General features: G+C 42.5%; 1 protein-coding gene and 1 long non-coding RNA gene across 5 annotated transcripts in view; one reads left to right on the forward strand and one right to left on the reverse strand.

The window, feature by feature from the left end:
- cbfa2t3 (CBFA2/RUNX1 partner transcriptional co-repressor 3) overlaps positions 1-22,114 on the reverse strand; it is a 50,567-nt gene that overhangs the window by 22,671 nt on the left and 5,782 nt on the right. For 2 of the 4 annotated variants that reach the window (XM_061741943.1, XM_061741935.1), the window contains exon 2: positions 2,117-2,272. In XM_061741943.1, coding sequence (XP_061597927.1) covers positions 2,117-2,272 — 156 coding nt within the window. Of the gene's footprint in view, positions 1-2,116; positions 2,273-2,365; positions 2,503-17,541; positions 18,623-22,114 lie in introns of those variants that run through there. The other 2 variants (XM_061741951.1, XM_061741959.1) reach the window with 2 other exon arrangements.
- LOC133420405 (uncharacterized) lies at positions 10,854-14,652 on the forward strand. The gene is made up of 3 exons (XR_009770606.1): positions 10,854-10,922; positions 11,079-11,140; positions 14,605-14,652. It is a non-coding gene; the product is annotated as an uncharacterized LOC133420405 (long non-coding RNA).

Below are 22,114 nucleotides of genomic sequence, written 5' to 3' on the forward strand. Positions count from 1 at the left end.
CCATGATAATGGAACACACTTAGCGCTGCATCCAAAGTAGGGCTGTTCGATTAATCGATTTTAAATCGTAATCGTGATTATGTAATTAGAACGATGTTAAAACGTGAAACTCGTAAAATCGATTTTTCACTTTTTTTTTTTTTAATTGGAAATATAACTTACTGTATGTTTGCAAGTGCTGATTTGCTGATTTTTTTTCAGAGATAAAACTTTATATTTTATCATATTTTTTAAAACTTTTTTTCAACTTATTTTACAGAGTTTTGCACTTTATTCATTCATTTTGGGGCAAATGTTCAATAAAAAAACAGCATATTTGAAATCATTTATTTGCCTTTTGTCAATTCACAAAATAATCGTAATCGTAATCGAAAATCGGATTTTGAGAGAAAAAAAATCGAGATTTTATTTTTGGGCAAAATCGAACAGCCCTAATCCAAAGTATAATTTCATTACTGATGTGGTAGATTTTTCAGTTGTATATGCAGAGCTCCGTCAGCAGTGAGCCACTGTGGACTGGAACGTTACACCTGGTACTCATACTTGAATAAAAAAAAGACTATATACTGCTCAGTTATTCACTGGTCCACTTCCTGTGGTTCCTTTCAGGCATGGTTATCGCTGTAATCCGTGGGTCGAGGGCCTGAACACATATGGACTAACCCATGTGATCCCGGCAGCACTTGTGTTCTGGTTTTAGGGAGAGCTGCAAGGAGAGGGCTACATTGCTGACTGCCCACCATGACAGGTGAAACAACATGGCTTGTCATTGCTATATAGGGAAGAAAGTCGTGCAGACACTACAACGCCATCCCGCCTGATGTGCCCTGTACCAACCGCCGCCTGACCAGCTGATAAACGCAGACGCAAGCATGCATACACAATGCCACACTCACACTCGCGCCCCAAGACACTTGTCCCGCCAGCGAGGGCATTATTCGCACCGTAGGAGACACACATGCATGCCTGCAGAGACACACACCTGGCATACAAGTGACAGCGACACTTGTTCACCAGAACAGGGAAGAAACGTATATTTGGAACCCCCTCCCTTTATGCAGGCGCACACAGAGACAGTTGACCTAAGAGGAACAAATGCTGGTTCCTGAGGTGCTGCACATACTTATTACATTTAGTAATTTATTCTGGATCTTTGTGAAAATAATGTGATTAATACAGTGGCTCTGAGATGAGGAATTGGCAAATCATGGCAAAAAACTGTTTTATATATTTTTTTTAAATGCATTGTCACAGGAAGTAAAGGGAGCACCACATTTCAGAAAGCACATCAACAAAATTTGTTTTTAAAAGCCAAAAACTACTTCTACAAAAATCCATGCAATAAACAAATACATAAATAAAAACACAACGTCATGAGATGCAATAGCTTTTCAGAGCAACAAAAACATAAAAAAAGTTTTATAAAAATTGCTTTTTGCCAAAAAAAAACTTGGGACTAAAAAAATGAATAACCATATTTTCTAAATTAAAAAACCAACAAAGTACAATAATATTTCAAAGAATATTTGCCGCTTTGTGAAATGTTTCGTGAAAGGCTGCTTTCCGTTTCATTTTGTTTTTTTAGACATTTTCTAATTTTTGAAATGTGTTGTGTGTTTTATGTTTGTGTTTGGAACCTCAGGCACACCACCGTTGAACATGTAGCAGGTGTTCACATATTTCTTAAGATTTTTGTAAAGAAAATGGTGCTTGCAAAGAGAAACGTTTGACTGTGGATTGTTGACGGTGATTAAGATAATGACAGACAGTGAAAACAAAGGACATTTGGATCACAATACATGGTATGCGCTTTAGTATCGTGCTAAGTGATCCACTTTAGTATATTTGAATATAATTTGAATCCAAATGTCATCTTAATCCATGCTTAGATATATATGTCAGCTTTCTGTTAGGCTCAATGCTGCAGACCCCACTTTGAAGAACTTTCATGATTATAGTCAAAGCTTTATATGAAACGAAGCCTCAGATTCTGATTCTGATTCTGCTCACCGTTCTACTCACACCTGGCCTGTTACAAGTTGCAGACACATCTATATTTCAAAAATTAAAAAGGACTTCAAATGTGGTTTTAGTGAAGAACAGGAAGGAGCCTTACTTGATTTACTGGTGGTCGGTGTGAAAGAGGCATTGCGACTCGTTGCTTGGCTGACAGCCGGGGGTGGAGGAGGCATGGTGGGTGGGGTGGACCTGGGCTGGGTTTTCACATCCGCAGGTGAATCTGGCATTGTTCCAACCTTCTGCACTCTGCTACCTGCAAGTGACCAAAGAAGAGCAGAGACTGTTGTCAAGGTGGAGCTCCAAAAAAAACCCTGACTTTTGAAGAGTTAAAGAGGACAGCACTGACATTTTCACCCGGGATCCATCGATTGTTTCCTTAACCAAAAGCCCCGTGTATGGAACTAAAACAAATCAATGCAGGCAGTGGAAATGAATCCAAACTTGTATTGTGTTTCTTGCTGGAGATTCATGGGGCCTGGGAGACATGCACTAACACCTGCTCTCTCGCTCAGCTGCTGCTGACTGAGGTCCCCCCACAACCCCCACACCCCCACCCTCCCCTCTGGTTCTCTCCTTCACACATACACAATCCATGTAGCAATGACATCCCAATCAGTGCCCCCACCCTTCCCAATGTAAACTCTAACCCTCAGACACACACGCTCACAGGCCCGCGCACACACACACCTCCCCGCTTGTCCCTCCCCCTTTCCTAACTCCGACAGCCGGCTTGACAGCCAGTGACAAGTGCAGCTGGATCTGCTGCTGTCCATCACAGCAGACTGACTTTCGGCAAAGATCTGTCCCGCTACCAGAGGCTTCACTGTCCTCTGACAGACACCCTGCCAGGACCAAACAAGGCGAGGCCAAACTCTGTGGCGTGAAAGCAATGGATGGTGCAGCAAAATACATGACACGGGGTCAGCGTGCCGTGTAGACAAGCGTGTTGTTTTCCTTCCAAAAAGCCCTGTACAGACTTAACCGACTCGTGTGTACAGATCTGCATAGACTAGGAAAGTGCATGTGGATCAGAGGCTTGTTGTGTCAAAGCACTTTAGGTGGTCAACAAGACTAGAAAAGCTCTACGTTAATGTTTACCATTTACAATACTGCACACATAAAGTTATACGCTATTTTTTAATTTATGGTGTGTTGACTGTCTTTTTTTGTCTGTTTGTCAGCACAGCTGCTGGAACTAGATCTTTCTGCTATGTAAACCTGAGCTGCGGGTGTGATGACTTTTTCAGCCTGCGAGAAGATAGCTTTCAAGGATGTGCACGAGCGTAACAGGCACATGAGTGCCATGTACGCAAACTATCCAATGACAAACAATGGAGCAAATAGATATCAGCGTTTTATTTTTTTATATCTTTATCTCTATATATTTATTTTTTATATATAGCCTTTCAGATTTAGTTCTGTACGCTTTTATTGAATAAATATGGACATGGACCAAAGCAGATGTAAGCAGACTCAAAGTAATGGGGCATTTGATGATTGTCATGGCGGGATACTATTAAAACAGATTTCTCTTTACTTTTTTGATACAATGGTCAGTTTTAGCCCCGGTGACCCTGCAAAGGATAGAATATAGGATGGGATATAGAAAATGATGGATGGATGGATGGATGGATGGATGGATGGATGGATGGATGGATGGATGGATGGATGGATGGATGGATGGATGGATGGATGGATGGATGGATGGATGGATGGATGGATGGATGGATGGATGGTCAGTTTTGGGGTTTTATGTTCCATATCTTATGTTTCAGAATGTTGTAAAGAAGAAGTTGCTTTAACATTTTTCTGTATTTATTTTACTGTACTTTTTTTTTATCTCATCACAGCTAGCCCTGGTTCAGGTCATGGGTTTTCTCTGGGTACTCCAGCTTCCTCCCATCATTCAAAACCATATTTGTTTGGTTGATTGAGGATTCTGAATTGACGACTGGAATCTGCGTGAGCTCACAATATTGTTAGTCTGGTTGGCCTTTGTGGGATCCTGGGATGAACCGGGCACCTGTCCAGAGGGAACATCACCCAAAGGCTGCGGTGAATTGTGGCTCTCAATAAAGATTAAAATATTCCATCTGATATTTTTTAAAACTGCGGGTCTCAAAACTGCAGAGAACTTTTTCCCCATCATTAAACAGAGCAGCCCATTTTTACCCAATGCTCGAATGTTTTTACTGCTTGCAAATGCAGACACAAATTTTCCATTGTTTTGCCATAAGCTGTGTTATTTACATATTCAAACCTGAAGTTGGCGATAACAGATGGTGAAACCAATTAGCTCAAAGATTTAACTTCCCCTCTGCCTTCTCTTCAGGTGTCTCTTTAAGTATTGACGGAGAAAAATACAAGATAAAGAAATCAACTCCACCTGTTCTCCCAAGCACAGTTATTACAGGAAACTTTCCCAAATGTCAAACTCCGAACTCAGCGCTGTAACGCAAACAGAATGACCCTGTGACGATCTCTTATACTAATTACAAACCCTACTAACGATGCAGTGAATTATCTAAAACATATACACCTTAGTTTTAAACCCTGTGTTGTAAAATGCATTGTGCTCATCAGCTATCATATTAAATCACTATCTCATAATGTGTTTTTCATTTCATGTTTTGCTCCATAAAACCCTTACATCAGTTGGCCTCAGTGCTTGATGTAAGCCTATTTCTGAGAGCTTGTGTAGAAGCGCTCAACAGCTGGTGTCTGTATTTAAAGAGCGCCACACTGGAGTGTGCTGTACGAGGGCTATTGACACAGTGATCCACAAGAACACGAGGGGCACTCTGCTATTCGCCCCATGCCAGACGCTCTGAACATAAACACACAAGACAGAAGCAGACGTGGGCGGCTGGTATAAATAGACATAACCATTCGGCTCTATAGAGCGTTAAACGCGTAAGGAAGCTCTCTCCACGCTTCTGAACTGACAAGCTAATTCCTGTATGGAGGAAGTTTCACTACACCTAATATCACATCTGTGCTTGAACTTGTACACTGTTGCAGATTCCACATCTGCTGCGATAAACAATCCTTCTGCTGTATTGGTCCCCATACTGATTATACTTAATTTACAACTAAACAAACAAGAGGTCGACCCGTGTGTGATAAAATATGAGGATGTGGACGGCAGGATAAGGGGGCCGTCCTGTCTTTCCTGCTCCCACCGTGGGATTATAGACAGCTGTTTAATCTGACCAGCTACAGAGACGGGGCACACACACACACACACACACACACACACACACACACACACACACACACACACACACACACACACACACACACACACACACACACACACACACACACACACACACACACACACACACACACACATCATGCTCTGGATTTTACTTTTAATACATTAGGAAGTCTGTTTGGTCTGCAGCCTCATCTGTTAGCATTTGTGCTGGCATTGTACTGTGTGTTGAAGGACAAAACATTCACACCAGAAGAAGTATTTGAAATTTGAAAAAAGGGGAACGTTTTTATGTGTTCTTCGGGATCAGATCTGGACCGTTATCCCGTCTGCATGCTGCTATTTCACATTTGAATGTGTGAGAGGAGCCCCTTTACAACCAACATACAATCCAGCTGAAAACAGATCTGCTTGTGTTGCTGCCTGTCCTGAATCCTACTGAATATTATACTGAAAATAAAACAGCGTGATGCAACCGCTGCCCACCTTGCTGCTGCTGCTGCCCCTGCCTGTTTGTCTGTTTCTCACACTCTTTGAACAGCTGTATTTCTGCACGTTTGACGTAATCTGAGCCGAAAGATTGCTCACCAAAGAGACAGCCTGCGTTCTAAAAATGTTCTCCATCTTCTACTCTCCCTTTGTGCCATGATGAAACAAGATGAAAAACAATTCACTGTGAGACACATGCAGAACCGCGGATGGCCTGCTGCACAGTTGAACACGCACACTTCCACGGTGTGTCTAACTTTCTGAAGTCATTTTGGTGGCTCAGTAGTGATTTGAGGACATATGGTTTCATGAACCCAAACATGCATGCACAAATACGAATGATCAAGTAGGTACAAGATGGTGTATCAGTCTCATATGACAAGGGCATGTGTCACTGCATCATCTGTATGTGCCATGTATTTGTGTGTGTGTATGTGTATTCGTGTTCCGCTGGAAATACTGCTGCAACTTATTAGCCCTGGCTAACCGCTACAGACCAGTCCCCTTAACCCCCCCCCCACCCCCCATCTATGCAATCTTTCATACTCCACAGAGACTCTCGTCAGTGACCACATAGCCCTCTGTCTCTTGCAGCTTCTCTCCCTCCCTCCCTCCCTTCCACTGTAATTCCCCCAGTCTCCAGGAATGCTGTTGTTTTTAATTTCTCCCAGCTGCTCTGGCCGGCTGCCCAGCCGCCTGCCTTTCCACATCTGTTCCCTATCCGGCCGCTGTGGAGTCCACACAAACAGAGCCTGAGCCCCTGGCCCCCTGCCCCCCCACCAGGCCTTTATTTCAAAACATTCGGGATTGTAACCCTGTGACCTGGACAAAAGACTTAACCATACAGCACCATCGACTTTCATATTGCAAACTAAAATGTCAGTTTAAAGAATAAGACATGATTGTCACAAAATCCATAAACAATCTTTCAACACCAAAAGAAAAAACAAGTACGTTTTATGTCTGTCAGACATAGACTTGTATATTTTGAAAGCTGTTGTCAGAGTGCGCTTGTATTTTTATCACAGGTAAGATGCGAATGTGTGTGTGTGTGTGTGTGCACATTTATTTATGTGTCAGCACAGAGGGTGCTTATGTAGAAAGATCCCAGACTCCACTTCATCTTGAGCTGATTTAGGGTTCAGAGGCTTTAAAGCCCTCACTAATGACAGGGTGGGATACAGGCCGGCGCAGTGCATGTACACACAAACACACACATATTTATGCTTCCACTTCTTTGCCCTAACATTAACCCAATTCTAACTTTGAGCTCTAAAACTGGAAAAGCCCTTTGAAGACGTACCGAAAAGTTAGAAATGGTTGAAATGTTTTCACTTTCCAGAAATGTCCTCACTCATATGGTCTAACCCCCCCACACACAGAGAAAGAGAGAGAGAGAGACAGACAAACAGATGCACTCACACATGCTCACGAGTTTGCAGAATGCATGTGCTCACGCTGCGGACACAAACACAGACATTTTCCCCTGTGTTACTTGAGAATCTCTGTGATAGACACATGCAGAGCCGGCTGAACAAACATTTTGGAGAGAAAACAAACAGGGGAATGGGAGGACTGGTGGGGAGGTCACTGGTTCCCCTTGACAAAAGCCACACTGCCTTTGATCAGATTACAGCAAGCAAATCACAGACAGTTCACCAGGTTGTACAAGTCAAAAGCTTCCACATTTTTTAATGTCCAAACTGGTAGGAAAACTGGGAATGGCTATAGGACGAGCAGAAAGTGAGGATAGATCAGAGACGAAGTATCCAGGGGCAGAGATGCTGAGGTATGTATTTCTGCCTCTTCTGAGATGCACGGATCGTGTCTTATTGAGCTTATATCTGTGAGAGATGTTGATGTAATTGTATTGAAGTTCTAGCGACCATCTGTTCTCCTCTGGGAAGGCCTGGCTCCTCTCGTCGGCAGTGAAGTGGTTATGTGCAGCATATCACTGCTGCCGACGTGCTTGCAGAGAAAAAACTTCCTTTTCAGATTTTCCCAACGGCTGCTAATAAAATCCAGATGCTAGACTGGAGCTGTCTCTGCCTTCCTCCCACCTCCTTCTCCCCTCCTTCCACTCCATCTTCTGTCCTTCTACATTTCTCCTCTGAGTTGCTGTCCCTTGTTCATCTATAATGCCAGTCATTTACTTTCATCCACCTTTCATCCCATTGCTCCCTCCCTCCTCCTATCCCTGCCATCCATCCATCCCTGCCACCTTCTCCCCCCCGGCCACTAAACCCAGAGTCATTCCTAAATAAAGGAAAGTATTTGTGACATTTGGCCGAGGCAGGCTGTGCCAAGAACAACTCCCTGGCTAGCCAGACACATCTGGAGTGTGTTAGGCCTGCACCGGCCACTGGTACCAGCACGGGCTATCCCAGCACACATTGCACAGAAACTAGTCCCATGGATTTGACAGTAAGAAACACACAACCTGGATTTCTCTCTTGCTGTGTTCACAACCTTGCCATGTGCTCAAATTCTCACTTGTATGTGTTTGTGTTGTTTATATATTCCCCAGCAGGATCAGACTAATATCCAGTTTATATGCATAGTAGGGGTGGGCAAAAATATCGATATGGCAATATATCGCGATACTTTTCCAGCCGATTCAATATCGATATTCAAAATTTTAATATTGTTTTTTTTTTTTTTTTTTTTTTTTTTTTTATCCCCGATTTTTTCCCCATTATATCACCCAGTGCTCCTACCTAAGTGACAGTCCTGGGCATTGCCACTCTCTACCAACCCTGGGAGGGCCCTGCACTGAGCTCAGGTTTTATTTCACATTTTATTTCATTTTATAATTTATTTTTTATATAACACAATTGCCTGTCCTTAAAAAATTTAAAAAAATGGACAGAGGTTTATTTATTTATGGATTTATATCTATACTGACTGATCACTGTGCCTGTCCTTGGTTTTAGTACCCATCTTTCTTGTGTTTATTATCATTTGCCACATAATTAAAGCAACCTCATACTAAATTTAATGTTAATTTCATATGATGTAAATAATATGAAAAACATATACAAATATGTTGTAAATTTAGCTTGTATAGTTATAATAAAACATTGTTTTGACTCAGTTTGTCCCATGAATTGTCACTATAATCTGATGAAGGTGCAACTCGGATTTTAAGATCCATCAATATCATCTGATGTACATATACAACTTGGCATTTTTAAATTTTTCGGTGAACTATGTAGAATATAATAATCGGGATATCGCATAATCGGGATATCGCAATGTGTATCGTATCGTGGCTCAAGTATCGTGATGCGTATTGTATCGTGAGGTCCTTCCCAATACCCACCCCTAATGCATAGTAGTGCAAGATCACAACAGCCATCAGTGTTTTCTGTGTATGCTCATGAACCACACTGGAACTACATGCTGCAGTTTTTGTTTTTTGTTTTCTTGTTTTTTTGATTCGGCACGTGTCTCGGTATGTGTGTTGAGTGTGTGCGCTTGTGTGTGGGCATATGTGCGTGTGTGGCTCCAGGGTCCCTGTGTGAGTGGAGCTGAACACCTGAACATCAATAACTGTCATGCGGGCCACCTGGGACCCCACAGCCAGCTTGCACCATGGGCACACAGCCATCACCAGCACAGCTGCCACATGGAGGGGAGGGGAGGGCTGGGGCGGGGTTGAGGGTAAAGGGAGGCAGAGAGAGAGAGAGAGCAAAGATGTGAGAAGGGAGGAAGACGGAGACAAGAAAGAGTCACACAGAAGAGGAAGCGACTCTGTGTGTGCATCTGGGAACGGACTGGAGAGACACGCGGGCGGACAGGCGCGAGCAGAGAGGGGAATTTACTCGCAGCTTCTGCTCTGGATGAAAACTCGCCTTTGTTTCCCACTCGTTTACATCTTCTTTTCCTAATCCTGTCAGCTGTGTGGCTAATTTTGCCAGCTGAAAACGCAGCCTCAGGCTGTCATAAACTAACATTTGATCATACTTTCTGTTGTGTTTCCTGTCTCTGATGAGCTGAGTAATTGGACTCCATCAGTCATGACATAAATCATCTTCATATCCAGCACACTGTCGTTACAGCGGTATGAGATGCGGTTCTGTGAAAGCCTATTTTTCTAGTAAGATGGAAAAAAAAAGATCAAACAAAACAGAAAGTGAATCATTTAAAATAAGCTTTATTAAGAATCAAGGTACTGGCCCGCAGTGAGACTGTGTTGGGGACCCTCCGAGACCACTGCCTGAAGTGCTGACCTCATTCCAACAACTTTAATGGCTTTCAAATGTAATAATACTTTTGTTTTGATTTTTGTTACCATGTTACAATGGCACAATAAAGTCGCCAAAGCTGTGTTTTGTGGCACATTTGTACTGCTATCCATAGTTTAAATAATTGACTGAAAAAAAAAGGTTAGAATGTAAAATTGTGTAAAACCTGTCATGAACTGTACAGTAATCCACATACAATAATTAATTTGCAACCAATTTAAACAATAACAAAACAAACAAAAACATCTTTTGTTTTTTAATTTGTCCAAGCACATTTGCAGTTAACGCATTTACATTAATAAGCTCCCCGAACGAAACACCTGCAGCCTCAACCAACGCCTATTAGCTCATCAGGCTTTTAATTACTCTGTTAATTGCATACAGGCAGCATGAAGGGCAGCCTGGGAATAAGGCAAGGAGGGCCTCCTGAGGACCCGACTTGACAAGCCAGACAGTCAGAGAGGAGGTTCCAGCATCAACAGCCGTTAACAGTGCAGCTCCGGAGGCTGGGAGGAGAGGTAAAACAGTAGACAATAACGCTGAGTGTCTCCACGGCACTGAGTGATATCACCTCCTGCTCTGACCCGTTAGTCCTGGAGGCTGAGGCGGGGAGCCCAGTGAGGAGAGAGGCTGGGGAGGGAGAAGCCGGGCCATGAAAAGGCTGTTATGAGTACATCTGTGCGCCGCTATGCCACATCTGGATTAGTTCATACTGGTCACGGGGGGGTGGGGGGGGGGGGCAGACTGAAGGGACTGAAGGGGCGGCTGAGAGGAGTTAAGCGTGGGAATGTCCCACTGTTAAGTTTAGGGCATGTTGGCTTATTGTGTTTGTGGGAGAGTTGGGCTGGAGTCTTCACAGAGTGACCCGTCTGTCACAGAGCTCGGCCGTAACACAAACATCCTCTGAACTGGACAAACACACATACAGATCAGACTACGCGGCAGCTGACGTGAGAAAAAGCCTGAGAAGTTCTGTATTTCCTCCTTCTGATCTGCACTTATCAGTTATCCTAGGCAAATTTCTTTATTGATGTTTTCGGTGTGACTGTCCCTGTGTTCCTCGTTTGCAGCAGGTGTAACCCCCCCCCCGTCCCCGTTTCTTCCAGGAGCAGTGTTTGAGGAGGTGTGTCCAGGAAACAGTGGCCGGCGCTCGCTTCCTGTGTGACAGGTGTGCGATGGAGGCCTGACAGCTGCTGTCCTGTCCTCTCTTTCCCTCTCTGTGTTCCTCTCTCCTGTTTCTCCCTCCTTCTGGCCAGCTGCAGCAGAGAGCAGCTCTGTTTGTTCTTACATCACCACGGCTGCCTGGTGATTTATTGAGCACAAAAGGCTTAGATTTGACCCTGGCAATATGTGCACACACCACGGCAAATGCAGCATCTCTGTCTTTCCTCATAACAGACCCTTACTCTGCATGTAGGATGTCTGAGCGGCTTTGTGCGCCGGTGAAGCCTGACACCGAGCCGTCACTTACGGCTTGGAAAACAGCTAGGAAACAAACAGGAGATTAGTATTGTACGACTTGATGTCTCGTATTCCATTTCATTCTGTGTTAAATGTCTGCCTTGTCACTGTGAAGCTGTCAGCGCTGACAAAACTCTGTGCAGCCTGAACTGCTCCTCAGCCCGCCATCGCTCTCATACCTCCTCATTTGGCTCAGAGGCGCTGCAACAAAAGCACCTGACATTAGCCAGGCACGGGTAAAGTGTTGTCTATTATCCCTCCAGACCCCATAGGTTTCACACATACATGCTCTCTCTCACACAACACACACACGCACACACACACACACACACACACACACTCAAAACCACTGAGAAATAAAATGTGGCAGAAAAGGGTAGTATTCATGTGACAGGTTACAGAGCAGCTTTGACAGTTTCTCCATTTAGCCTGCAGCCAGCTCATGCTGGAAGCTGCCGAAATAAATACCAAGTCCTCCTCTGGGACACAAGCCGACTACAGGACGCCGACACAAAAACAGAGCGAGTGGATGAAGGAAGGGGGCGACCGCTGTGCCAATAACATGCTGATTATCTGAGCTAATTAGCAAATGATGATGACCTGCTGTCATGTCATGGTCAAAGAAAGAACCTCAGCAAACACTGTTGCAGATTAGCAACTTTGGTGAATGATGTTGGTTTGAACTCAACGTTGCTGTTTTGGCTTCATGGCTCAATTCTTATTCTCCTTTACAGGTTTTGCGGTTATGTTTCGGCTCACAGAAGGCTCCCAGTTCACGCGTACACTGAAACCTTTCTGTCGGCATGTTCTCCCCGTGCTGGTGAGGATTTTTTCTCCGCAGTTTCAATCATGCAGGTCACATTGACTGGTGATTTGAAACTGACCGCGAGAGGGAAAGTCTGCATGCATGGCTGTTGTCATGTCTCACTCTGTGTTTGCTCTGGAATGGACTGGTGAGCAGTCCAAGATCTACCTGCCTCTCACCCAAGAGAAGCAAGGAAATGTCACACCCTCCACCCAGCTGCCATCCCCAACAGGGTGAAGCAGACATGGAAAATGAACAAATGAGCAAGCTCCATTTTTACTGGCGTTTAATTTGTCTTCTCACCTTCTTTTTGCTTTTGGGACAAATGATTACACACCCTGATTCAGGTTCGGTGGGATATTTTTTAGTTTGTTTTCTTTTTACTTCTTTTTTCCTTCCCCATGCTGTTCAAAGGGAACTCTTTTTTTTTCTTGGCTGGGAGTGGGGGTGGGGTGTCTTACCACCCTGAGATATTTTGTTTTTTTTACCCATTAATATGCATTCTTATTGGTTTCCAATTTTAACTTTTGCCCAACACACAACTTTGTTCATTGTCCGGTTGAGTTCTCTACCGTCTACCTTCGGAAATAAGATGAGTTTAAGTGCTGCAGTTACATCTCATATCATTACTTTTAAGATACGTTATTGAATGAAAAACTTTTATTTTATATTTCTCTTTGATGATTTTGACAAGGGGATCATGAGTTGATTCGTTTTTCATACTTGGGTCACAGCTATGATGTTTTTCTCATCATCTTGTGAATCTGTCTCATCATAGGCTCAAAATTTACTAGACCCGTGTCACTGAATGAACTGTCTCGTATTGGAACCACAATCAGAACTCAACGTTTTCAGAAAAAAATTCTGTCGATAACTAAGGAAGCCTTTTCTCAATCCAAAATCAAAACGATTCACTTGACCAGAATTACTGATGGAAAATGGAAACAGAGCTGACAGTTCTGTCCAATATCTGGTCAAAGACAACTTTAGTGCTTTATAGTGCAAAATAATGCCAGGGATTCCATAACAATACGCAGAAAAAACTATTTTATTTATCTAAAAGTAGGCGTGTAGTCTCAGTTATAACCTAACGCATTTACTTATGTTTATCTGAACGAGTAAAAATGTTGGTGTAGACGCTGTCAAGTCAAGTCCAGGGCTAATTAATAGTGGGATGATCTCTGCTGATGAACAACTGAGCAGAAACCTTTAATCACAATGATTTTAGAGTTCTGAGGATGGTGTGATATCAATAAAATCACCGTCCCTCCTTTTCTATATTTCACAAATCTCTGAACAGCTAAAACATGGAATTCTAAGTGGAATTAGAACTTTGCACAAGCGAAACGTTACTGTAAAAAAGCTGTGTGTGTGTGTGTGTGTGTGTGTGTGTGTGTGTGTGTGTGTGTGTGTGTGTGTGTGTGTGTGTGTGTGTGTGTGTGTGTGTGTGTGTGTGTGTGTGTGTGTGTGTGTGTGTGTGCAGAGAGACAGAGGAAGGAAGGCTGGAGCCGAGATTAAGGTCTGCACGACTAACTGGTAACACAACGGCACTCAGTGGCTCAGCTTCCCATTTGAAGAGACGGAACCATCTGTGTGGCACAGGATCTGTTTCCAGGAGATAACGGCATTTTTAATTTCACAAATACTGTAAGGAGACAAAGAGAGCAAATGTGAGAGACGTGCCTTCCTTCCCACTCTCTGCCTGCACGCTCCTCCGTGGCAGCACTTTTCCCAGAGAGGACCTCTTTGGAGCGGCCCGAGTTCCATTTGTGCTTGTTTACTCCTCACCTACGGTAAATGCACCGGCATGGGGCAACAGGAAAAGGGAGGGATACATCCCATCAGGTACTGGTGGTGATATGAACTTCCCAATTTCTCTACTGGCCTGTCCTCCCAGCTTGATTAAAACATAGCTCAGCGCTACCGTATACTGGCCCAGCTGTTTCCTCTGTCTTGACTGGGATCCGTGCGCACTTCCTAACGTGATGCAGACGGGATGGGAGGTGAGACAGTACAGACAGAAGAGTGAAAGATAGGGAAGACGGTCACATGAGGGTCAGAGATCAGCGGTTATGTGAGGGACTAAAAGGTGAGGAGGGAGAGCAGGAGGTGAATTTGGCACAAGACAAGGAAGGGAGGAGTAGGTGGTGCTTTTCCTTGATCTTTGCTGTCAGTAAATTATATGTTGTGACATAATTGCTCGCCACTTTTCATGAGTCTTTATGCGAGCTAGAAATCTGCTTTCTATTCCAAAAAAAGTGCAGTATGTTCAAACTTTATATTTCTGTAATAAAATAAGTAAATTCTATAATTTTTCTCATAAATGTTGTGTGTGTGTGTGTGTGTGTGTATTTGCTTTTCTGTAGTCTTGAGAAGCTGAGAAGATATGCGCAGATGTGGCTGAGAGAGCAAGGGAAGGAGACAAAGAGTGATGTTTCCAGCATGCAGCTGGGGTTTGACTTGGCCCCCACCCTCCGCTCTGCTCCCACGCTGTGGCGTCAGCAGGCCCGCCATCCAGCAAGTGTGTTTCTCATTCCATCAGATGTTGGAAAGCTGTTCACTCTTCACGACTTTGGATTCCGACATTGTCCACCTCCCCGGAGAGACTGGGCAGCTTTGTCATAGTAATATCAAACACATGTGGAACAGACCAGGACAAAACAAACACACACACACAACGAGGGAGGAGACAAAACCAGAGCAATGCTGGACTTCATCAGCATGAGTCAAAAGAGCAGGATACCACTGACTGGGAGATTGACTTCATTACTTACTGCCATATTAACACAAAACACACATGTTTACAGTCTTTTTAAACTCACTTAAACTGTACAACATGATACATGGATTATCAGTGCAAGTGACTACTACAGGTTTGATCTCCGTAGACATAGCAAAACACCATGGTCCAAAGTTATTCTCTGTAATGCCACTTTCCATCTGGGGACAATCCACTCCAGTTCTCCGTGCTTCGACCCCTCGATAACCAACAGTTGCAAACTGCCTCTAGACATTTTTCCCTGCTAAACCAGACAAACGGAGTCGCTAGACAATGAAAACAAGAGTCGACTCTGCTATATTGAGTTGTATTTATGTTTCAATCAGAAGGGGGTTCAGATTTCTTTAAATGGGGAGGATAGTGGGAGCCTGCCTCTTCTCTTTTACCGCCAATCAGCACATGAGAGAGAAAGCAGGATGGCAAGAGGGCGTGTTTTGGTTACCGGTATTTTATTTACAAGTTAGATTGCACAGCCCCCGTGCAACCCCAACATATGTGTTCAACATGTGTAAAGCAAGCAAATCCCTTCAAACAGGTCACAAAATATCAAATACAACACCAGACATATCTGCTTGCTGACTTGCGCAGACAAAGATATGCAAACACAAGCGTATGCAGTATGCTTGTGCCCGCCACTTGACTTGTCTTGTTTGTCATGGCCCAGGTGTCTGTGTTGTGCTGACCACCTGACCAGCCCGCCGCATGCTGGCAGCTCCCGCCCACCCAAGGCCATCTGCTCCATTCATTAATTAGGAGGCAGCCAGGTTCACCTGCACTGCATGCATTTAGATCACAATAATTACCACACACAAAGCAGTCTCAGCGAGCCCACGCAGTCATTCGGTGTGCCCTGTCCGTGATCCCGCAGCATCAAGTCGCAGGATGGACAGGAGTGTTTTCAAATGCTCCGTAGACACTGTTAGATAGAGCTAACTGAACGCACTTATGGCTTTTGTCACTTCCTTCATTTCTGCTGTTAAATGCTTGATGAGTACTTTTTGTAAACACTGGCTCATGCAAGAGCACACGCGAATAATACATTAAAAAGTACCTTGTTGGCAAAACAGTTGAAATTAACCTAAAGGTGCAGCAATGATGCGAAAATAACAATAAACACAAGTGTGTTTTCAGTTTTCCACTAAACTGCAAAGTGTGAGTCTTTGCTAGATGCTGTGTCCTCAGCTCAGGTCTGGCCGTATGTTTATGCATATAAAAGAGAGGATGTCCGAATCATGCACCTGTGGTGGATGGGAGCTGAACAAACACTCTCCATGATGGGGTCATAATGAATGGTCTGCCTTTTGAGAGAGCTACTTAGTGATGAAGTGGGGACATCTGTCTTAGCAGGCGGAAGGCCCTGCTGATCGGCTGGAGGAGGGAAGAGATGCTCGCTTGGTGGTGATGGGGAGATATAATGTGCGGTGAGGCAGGGTGTCTGCACTGCGGTTTCACCTCTGCAACCTCCCATCCATTGTTCAGGACTATTATCAGCTGTTTAATTATTCAGATGATATTTACCAGGGCCAATTATACAGGGCTGTGTCCTGCAGAGAAAATGGCCAGAGTGTTTTACTATTGCACTTACATGAGGAAGAATTTCACCGCTGAGGCTGTTCAAGCGCATGCTAGAAACCTTTTGGTGTTTCTTCTTGGAGTTATAAATCATCCATTACAATTTCTGCTATTTAATTGATTATTTTCTCTGGTTACCATAGCAATCCTGTTATGCACTTCCTCCAACTCTGCCTTTAATGGTGTCACCACAGTAATGCACACACCCTGCTCTCATCAGAGCGGATTGGTCCACATGTTTCTCAAATCTTTTTTTTTCTTCTTTTTTTTCACAAAAGCGCTAAAAGATGGGAAGGCTATTTTGAGGCACCATGCTGCTCAGTTGAGGGTAAATGACTACATTTATCCCTTCGCACCCATCACTTTCATCCAGCATGGATGGACACTAAAATCACCAGAGAGCAAGATTTGGTGTCATGGCTTTGTCTCAACACCTCTTTGATGTGCAACACAGTCTGGTAGGAGAAGCAACCCATGACCCCACTTTTGGTTTCCCCTTTCAGCTCTCAAAATTTGCTCACTTTAGCCTAACCAAGTCACAAAAATAAACAAATGAAAAGATGAGAGCTGATTTTTCATGTCTGTGCTTCCCCCCTCTATCTTGACATTTGGTATAAGATACCGAGTTTCCAATATTAACATCAAAATGCGCAACAAAATAATGAGGAATGTCAATTTCACATACAGAGGTGATATAGTTTTAGTATATTCAGCATCTTAAGCCCAGAACACAAGTCAACATACAAAACGAGTGAAGCTGGTTTAATCGCAGGAAACAGTTTAAAGAATAAAACGTTGTTTTTTTTTTTATTAACAGTTTGCTAAACTGTAAGAGCAGAAGAGAAAGTTTGAGCTTCAGACATTTCAGCATTAAACCCAGGTGCGATTAAAAACAAGTCATGTCGATAAGAATCAAGTGTTTTGTGGTAATTTGCTTGTTGTTTCTACTTACTTTGTGAAGGTCGAGGTCAAGCTGAGGTAACGGCAGCAGTGGTAATCCACACCAAATAGTTTCTTAACTGCTTTTTATATAGTCTCAATCCTCATGGTTTGGAAAATAATAAGAATAAAAATTAAAAAAGAATAAAGCCTTTGATTTGTTATTCCTTTTTTCTATCTTTGAAAGGTTGAGAGGGGAGGGGGGGAAATGCTTTTACACATATGGAAATGTTTGAGTTTCCTTTGGGCGTTCAAATCCAGTCCAGATTTAATAAATTAAACTGTGAGGTATTTGTCTTCTCTGTTGTGTTGAAAAAAAATAAATAAATAAAACAAAAAGAAGATAATAAGATAAAACCAAAGCCAGGGTTCCTGGATCCTTAAGCAAATTGATGTCTTTGGTTTTGGAGAATGAGTTTTTTGTTCTTTCTCTTTTTATTTTTAAAGCAAATCGCTGCTTGTGTTTGCGATGTGACACATTCAGAACTTGTCCCGGTCATGTAAATCCGCTCTATTAAACATCTTTTCTCAACCATCCAGGATAACCTCAGAAGAAACAGACGTCCTTGTTGTTTTCTTTCTAAAAAAAAAAAAAAAAAAAACTAAGATGCGGATCCTCCGGGCTGCAGGGTGCGTCTGTAATTCCTCCTGACAACTTTAAAACCTTTCAGTTCATAGTTCAGTCCACGGTGGCAAGCGCAAGTTCTCATACATCCGACGAGATAAAGCAATCTTGTTTCTTTTCTTTTTCGTGGTGTCGCTGTGTGTTTGCAGCCTGCCGTCCGGGCTGCTGCAGCTCCACGTTTCTCTGCTCGGCACGGTCCTCCTCCTCCTCCTCCGACAGACGCGCATGCAGGTCCTCCGTCGAGCTCTCCAAACATTCACTTCTCCTCTTAAAAAACTCACATTCAACGGACCGTGTCACAGAGGCTTTATTTGAACGTCAGTACACAAATGTGAGGGATTTCGGACTTGTTTTGTCCTCAGTGGCAAGTGGAGCTGGCGGGCCCGCTGTGCGCAGTAACCGCGGCGCTCTCCTCATCCTCCTCTCTCCGTGTCCTCGCTGTAGCCTTCTGTCTGCGTTTAAACACCATCTGGAGCTGGAACCCCCCACACCTCCCCGTCATCTCTCTATCCCTCTCTCTCTCTCTCTCTCTCTCTCTCTCTCTCTCTCTCTCTCTCTCTCTCTCTCTCTCTCTCTCTATCCCTCTCTCTCTCTCTCTCTCCCCCTCTCTCTCTCTCCCCCTCTCCCTCTCTTTGTCTCTGTCTCTCTCCCTCTTTAGGATCGGCCTACAATCAGCATCAGAAAGAAGTTCTGGCAGCTTTTGTGCAGGAATCCTTTTTAGACTGCCGAAGATCCAACGCAGTGTCAATCTATTTAAATAGGCAAACGAGTATACAATATATTTCTGATACTGTGTTATTATTATTATTATTATTATTATTATTATTATTATTATTATTATTATTATTATTATTATTATTATTATTATTATTATTATTATTATTATTATTATTATTATTATTTTTATTTTTTTTATTTTTTTAATCGTAACAAAAATACAAGTTAAATAATCTAAAAACATATAAATTATGACTTGCAAAGCCTTGGCCAAGATAAATAATACCATACCTGTTATTTGAAATCACCCCCAGCCCCCCATGAAAAGCAAAAATAAAAAAAATGCAACGACGGCTTATTATTATTATTAATAACAATATTATTATTATTATTATTATTATTATTATTATTATTATTATTATTATTATTATTATTATTATTATTATTATTATCTTATTTTTTTTTTTTTTTAATCGTAACAAAAATACAAGTTAAATAATCTAAAAACATATAAATTATGACTTGCAAAGCCTTGGCCAAGATAAATAATACCATACCTGTTATTTGAAATCACCCCCAGCCCCCCATGAAAAGCAAAAAAAAAAAAAAAAAAATGCAACGACGGCTGAGTGAAGCTTAGTATTATCTTTTGTTGCAGTACTGCTGTCTGCCCGTGGGGGCCGCTGTTTCCTCACATCACTACGACAAGGAGGACAGCAGCAGTCTGGAGACTTTATTTACTTCTTTTAACATTTAAACAGCAGCTTTTTGAGGGATGAATAAATGCAACAGAATGTGTCTGCAGGCATATGGGCTTTCACAAGTAATACTTAGTGTTCAGGTGCCATAAACAGACAGAACTGTTGTGAAGATAGACAAATGGAAGATGTTTCTTGTGTGGTAAATACTAGTGCTATCAGCACCAATAATGTCTTTTTGTTATTACCACGCATATGCTTTTGTCCTGCTTGTCTTAACTGCCGGGGAATTGTTCTACAAATAATATTAATATTCCAATTTTTGTCTTCCCTTCATGTGTACGTGAATGCTTCAACATTGTATTCTGTGTAAGGTGACTATCTCACATCTTGCCAACAGAATAATTTGCAAACTCAGATAACAATGTGAATTTTGATTAATCTGACAAATATTTTTAAGTAAATGTATGAAAGATGAGAAAAAAGCTGATGATGGGACTTTAACATGCCTCCTGGGGCAGGGGGTGTTTTCAGATTGCTGACTTGATCAGATAAATAGATAGTTAGATGATACTTTATTGATCCCGAAGGAAATTTAGGATCAGCATCTAGAACTGAAAAAAATGTAAGGGATTTTTGTCTTTAAAGGAGAAAAGTAAAACATGATCGTTCCTTTGATAAGTTTGACATTTGACTTCACACTTTTTTCACAAAATCGATTTTTGTTACCTGTTTAATTACAACTAACCACTTTAGATCTACAGAAAGTGAATAGTATTTTAAATTTTGCATCACTAAAGTAACACATATAAATGTGTAATTTTACTTTACAAACAGCTATATTATCCATGCAAACAAAAATACATAGAGACATAGAAAAGGGCAGTACAGTGCATCTGCTGCTTCAATAGTGAGAATCCTCCACCTGTCCACACTGGTCTGTTTGTCCCTCTGCCCCACCCACCTGCCCTCTCTCTTCCTGCACACAGACACACACACACAAGCCATGTAGGGGGACAGAAGACAAAGCTGACACCCTCCTGACCCCACCTGTGTCTACAGAACAAACAGAACCAGCTTGTAAATTACACACAAACAGCTGTTGTTCCCTGACACCAGTCACACCAGCCTCTCCAATGCTGAACACAAATGCAGCCTGCATATAGAGGCAAGGGGGCCTTTGAAAAAAAGCTTACTTACTTTTAAAATATTGTGAAATCATATGATCCAAGAGGATGGTCCAGAGCTCTTCGACTGGAAGCAAATTCATATATATATATATATATATATATATATATATATATATATATATATATATATATATATATATATATATACATATATACTACTCTATCTACTACTCCCTCTACAAGCATTGTGCTGTGTGTCTGTTTAGTGGGTCGGAGCATGCAGTTGTTTTCTCATTGTGCACAATACTGGAAACAGTTGAAGTGTGTGTGTGTGTGTGTGTGTGTGTGTGTGTGTGTGTGTGTGTGTGTGTGTGTGTGGCCTTGACTGACAGAAAGGTTGGAGATGACGGTTGCATGCAAAGAAAGGATTCCTGTCAAGGTGACAGCTCCAAGATTGACAAGATGCTATTCTCCAAGGGAACAGCGTCAGTCAACCTGTCAGCCTTCCTGTACGACAGCCTCTCACTCCTCTTAATTTGGCCTTTTGTTGAGCGGTCACCAGGTTAGCACCAACGCTCCATGTGGCCAGCCTGATAAACTGCACAATGAAAACACACACACAAACACACACACATATACACAAGGCAGGAGCTCGCCTCAATGAACTCTCTGTACCATAATACTGCGACTGGAAGTCCCTTTGATGGCATTAATGACAAAGACATCTTTGTCTCGCCTTCCTTTCATTCCTCTATCTCTCCGTCACCTCACAAACACCCCCCTCCCCTGCTCAGGACTCCATTATGTTGACAGTATCTCCTGGATAGTTGAGCACTCCCTGAGATACAAGAACTGAGTTTGGCCATTGTGCTGCTATGGAAATGACCATTTCTCCTCATATGTGTATATGAGTATATAAGAGTAAATGCAAGGCAGAAAGAGAGAAGTTTGCAGCATTTCCTCCACTCGCACATTGTAAATCCTTTCCTTGTGTGGCATTCACGGGCTAGTGTGTTGAAAGGAGATAAGGCTCTCAGCCGACTGAAAGGAACGCAATTTCCATTGTGTTCCCGCGCTCTTCTCTCCTTGACTATCCTTTTCTCACACGTGCACATTCATCTCATCACACTCTTATGAAGCCACTATTAACGACCCCAATGTAGAGTCCAGCATCAGTTCATGCAATCAAAAGTTTTGTGCAACACAAAGTTTTGTGTTTTGCAGATTGTTGATAGAAATAATTCAGTGTGTGCTGAAACGTTTCCCACTGAGTCACGTGCATGCTCTTTATGTATGAGTTCTGTAAATTAAGCTGTTTTCTCTGATAGCACACTTAAGTGGATGTTGATCTCTCACTTTGTGCTTTAACTTATTTATATATATATATATATATATATATATATATATATATATATA

The sequence above is a fragment of the Cololabis saira genome, chromosome 2, assembly GCF_033807715.1.
Source record: "Cololabis saira isolate AMF1-May2022 chromosome 2, fColSai1.1, whole genome shotgun sequence".
Classification (NCBI taxonomy): domain Eukaryota; kingdom Metazoa; phylum Chordata; class Actinopteri; order Beloniformes; family Belonidae; genus Cololabis; species Cololabis saira.